Here is a 3929-nt window from a genome sequence, read left to right on the forward strand (position 1 = left end):
ATTTTTGATGATATTTTTGATATAATATATTTTTAGTATTTTTAATATTCTTTTTTAATATGCTATAATTTTTTTATTATTATTATTTACAGTTAATTTTCTAGCCTAGTTGCTAAGAAAAAGAAAAAGCAAAATTGACTTAACTACTAACAACTTAAATATTATAGAAATCAGACCAAAAGGCCAACTAAAAAGGTATGCCTTCAACAATCCAATTATGCACTCTGAATTATTTGTCCATTTTGAATTTGGTTTTAGCATAAGTTTTCTCATGCTATTTTTCAATGCATCGAGTATATATAAATAGAAAGAACAAAAATTTTATAAATAATATAATAATATACATGAAGGATAAAGTTGGTAAAAGATAAATAAATGGTTAGTATCATGGCTAAAAAGCTCGTTAGGAAAACGCAGAAGCTAAAAATAGTTGCTTCTTGTAAACGTTGGTTTTGGCGTTCATGAAAAAAAATTTTGCCAAACCAAAAGTTGAAACTTTCAAAAAGTCTAAACGTACTTCTTCCCTTCCAACGAGTTTTCAAACACACCCTAAGTTGTTTATCCAAATTAAGCCTAATTCTTAATCTGTCGGATTGATTGAGAGATACTTGGGAAATCAAAAATAGAAGAATCATGTCTGGAAAAAAAAATTGTAATAAAAAAGAGGTTTGGATAGAGGTTCGGGATTAGGTTCGGAAAGCCGTTTGTTCGTATTAAATTTTTCAACTATTCCACTTTTTGAGTTTCCCTCCTTTGGATCCGATTCGAACAGAGAGAGAGAGAGAGAGCGAGAGCGAGAGCGAGAGAGGTCTCGCCGATGGAAGGTGGCATCTCCGTCCATTCAGATTCAGAGTCATGTCGTGGTGACGGTGTTGTTGTTGGAGCCGGTACGAATCTTCTTTCCCCTTTAGGGTTTCTCTCTCCCCTCCTCTCTCTCTCTCTCTTTCTCTGAATTCACAATCTTTAATTTCTGTTCAATAGACCTAGGGTTTTCTTCTTTTATGCCAATTTCTCATAGTGAGTCCTCTTTCTGATGAGTTGAGTCGTTGTTTAGGGCATTAAAGGTTAATAGTTTTCGTTACACAGCTATTAGTTTCATTCACTGCATTCATCTAATTACTAGATTCAACTTGGAAAAATAAAAATTGAATGTAAATTTTCTTATTTTTGAGGTGTTAAGTGTGAAGTATGTTGTTTGTTGGAGTAATTGGAAATGAGTTGCAGGTCAGAAAACAAAGAGAGGCAAAGTGGTAAAGGGAGATTCGGTTTCTGTGGGAGTGGGAGTTGGAGGTACCCAAAAGACAATGCTAGCTGACATAACTAACATGCAGCAGCAGCAACAACAACAGAGGTGTGAAAAGCTGATAAAGCAGCCGGAGAAACAGCAGTCTGTGCCACTTGGTGAAGCTGAAGTCTCTACTGAACAGCTTCTTAAGGTATATAATTATTGATTGAGGGTTGCTATTCATATGAGATGAAGCAGTACGAATAGACAGTTAGAAAAATGTCAAAATCAGTTTCAAATTGAAAGTGTTTAAGAGAAAAAGAAGAAAAAGAGAGATGAGAATGATTTAAGCTTGAAGCTGTTATTTTGTACTATTTTAGCAGAAACTCTCTTCTTAATTAATCTTTAGGGCATTTGGTTATTTCCCTTCTGCTTCTATCTACTGATGGATATTTTGAATCTGTTTCGTAGGAAAATGCAACATTGAGGAAGCTTCTAGCTAGCAGAAAGTAGTAATCCTTTGTGTAAACCTGGTCCAGTTTTTGCTGTCTTCTATTTATGGTCAATGTAATTATGCTAGTAACTGTTTAAACTTACTAGAGTTTACTCCACTTGTATTGGCAGTACAATTATAGACTCATGCAAAGCAGAGCTAGAAAAGTCTCGTAGCAATTTTCAGAATCTACGGAAACAAAATGCGGAACTTGCCCTGACAAATAGTCAAATGCTGGCGGTACTGATCAAATCCTTTAACAGTCGCTTTTTATTCTTGTGTTGATATATGCATTCAAATTTACCATTACTGATATATTTTCTGTAATCCATGAAATGCAGGAACTTAACTCTAGTAGACAGAGGGTGAGTCTTGAAAACCATTGGTACACATAACAGCTACTGTTTTCATTTTCTCTGTTACGTTTTATTGATTGAGAGTTGAGTTTGTTTTCATCTAGCTAAGGGAACTTCAGCTTGAACTAGGAGGCAAAAATGGCATTCTAAAAGCTATGAAATTAGAATTGACGGTTAGTTTAGCTCATATTCACTGTCCTAGTTGATGATTGGCAAGTGAGCAAGTACAACAGGCTTAATTATGTTTTTTACTGTCAAATATTTCTATGCTAGGCAAAAGAGAAAACAGAAAAGTTGCATGAAAATATTGGAAATGAGGTAAAGTAAAAAATCTCCCGTTGGCTTCTTCTGCTGATTTATCTGTTCTCCCAGCTCACCGTGACTTTTTCCCTTTTCATAACTACTTTTAGGTTGCAGCAGCTCAGATTAAGCAGCCAAATCAATCATTTCAAGAAGAGAGCAAGGAAGATAATCTTTGCCATGCAAAAAGGAGGAGAGTTTCCAAATCTCAATGTAACTACTATGACCATACTTTATGCATGTATATGTACAAAAATTAGCCTAGATACCCATTTAAATAGGCCTTTCTCTCATGCAGCTGCTGCACCTGCTGTTGCTAAACAATTAACATCCAAAGAAAAGATTGAGAACCGGAGGTATGAGTTTAACTCTGCCTTTTACAGGAGTATTGTCTGAGTTGGACTATCAATTGCTGTAGAACAAGTTATCTTATATGGTCCCTTGAATATGCAAATACAGGTATTCTATGAGAAGGGAATCTGTGAAGTTGAAAGGTGAGAAACTTGAACCAGCTGAAGACAATTTCTCTGAAGAAATCAAACATGATGACTTGCATCTTCAAGAAACTATGGCAAATGAAAATGAACGAACATCACTTGGATCCAATGTTAACCAAGAACAAGCTAGAGAAGATACTTCATGTAATGCTGCTCAACTTAACTCGGCTATGTTCTCATTTCATTTAATCAATCCCTTATTTATATTGTTTCATGCAGCTTCAGGACCAACTAACTCTGAACAAGTTAATGCCAAAAAGAATATCGAAAAGAAAAGGTATATACTACTTTATGAAGTTCCCTGTCTGATTGAATTTGAATGTCTTTAATTGAACAAATGTGAATAATTGAGAGAACTAAAAGCCTGTCCACATGTCTTTGAGAATTGTTAACAGGAAAAGTATGAGAAGGCAATCTGGAAGGTTTAAGCCCTTAAATCCAGAAGCAACTGAAGATTCTTTTGAGGTTGATGATGCTAAATTTGCTGTCTCCCATTTATCTGATAATGTGTCAGATAAAAGTGCTCCAATGACATCAAGTGAAACTTCTCAACAAGAAAACAAAGAAACCTGTACATCTAATCCTTGGGAAACTAGAAGATCTTCTGTTGGGCGTCCGATGCGTCAAACAGTTGGGAAGGTTGTCTCATACAAGGAAATTCCGGTAAATATGAAGATGCGTAGACCTAAATGACTCAATTTTATGTCTCTGTTCTCAGTGAATTAATTACGTTACTATCATCACTTAAACGGCATGGTGGATAATATCTCAGTACTTACTCTCTCTTGATCATGTGGTCATGTGAATTGACACCAATTTCGTGGCACAATTGATGCATCCGCTGATAGTAGTAGAATCATGATGATTAACTTGAAGGAGTTAGACTATTTTTTTAGGGATTTCGTTAACATGCATATGTAATCTAGAAAACTAATTTATTAATAAGTTTTAGTAATCTGAAAATGCGATAATATGGCGTTGCTATGAAATCCAAAATACAACCACACATGTTAATCCGAAAGATCATTTATTCAGTTGAGCTTATATTACTATGAGTA

General features: G+C 34.9%; 1 protein-coding gene across 2 annotated transcripts; it reads left to right on the forward strand.

Moving 5' to 3' along the window:
- Nucleotides 725–3860, forward strand: LOC107619683 (SHUGOSHIN 2). 2 transcript variants are annotated; one of them, XM_016321980.2, is made up of 13 exons: nt 725–887; nt 1225–1436; nt 1697–1734; nt 1850–1958; nt 2060–2083; nt 2179–2247; nt 2348–2392; nt 2485–2587; nt 2673–2730; nt 2834–2909; nt 2940–3015; nt 3091–3148; nt 3267–3860. In XM_016321980.2, the coding sequence occupies exons 1-13, from the start codon at nt 818–820 to the stop codon at nt 3562–3564; spliced, it is 1236 nt and encodes a 411-aa protein (XP_016177466.1). In that variant the 5' UTR covers nt 725–817; the 3' UTR covers nt 3565–3860. The 2 variants fall into 2 exon arrangements, with proteins under 2 accessions (XP_016177466.1, XP_016177465.1); XM_016321979.2 differs by having other exon boundaries at nt 2834–3015.

The sequence above is a fragment of the Arachis ipaensis genome, chromosome B09, assembly GCF_000816755.2.
Source record: "Arachis ipaensis cultivar K30076 chromosome B09, Araip1.1, whole genome shotgun sequence".
Taxonomy (NCBI): domain Eukaryota; kingdom Viridiplantae; phylum Streptophyta; class Magnoliopsida; order Fabales; family Fabaceae; genus Arachis; species Arachis ipaensis.

Bases quoted from the DNA above. Each gene is read 5' to 3' on its own strand.
- LOC107619683 (XM_016321979.2), top strand. From the start codon at position 818: ATGGAAGGTGGCATCTCCGTCCATTCAGATTCAGAGTCATGTCGTGGT. The intron at 2,393-2,484 runs GTAAAGTAAAAA...AACTACTTTTAG, and splicing joins ATGAAAATATTGGAAATGAG to GTTGCAGCAGCTCAGATTAA. The intron at 2,731-2,833 runs GTATGAGTTTAA...ATGCAAATACAG, and splicing joins GAAAAGATTGAGAACCGGAG to GTATTCTATGAGAAGGGAAT.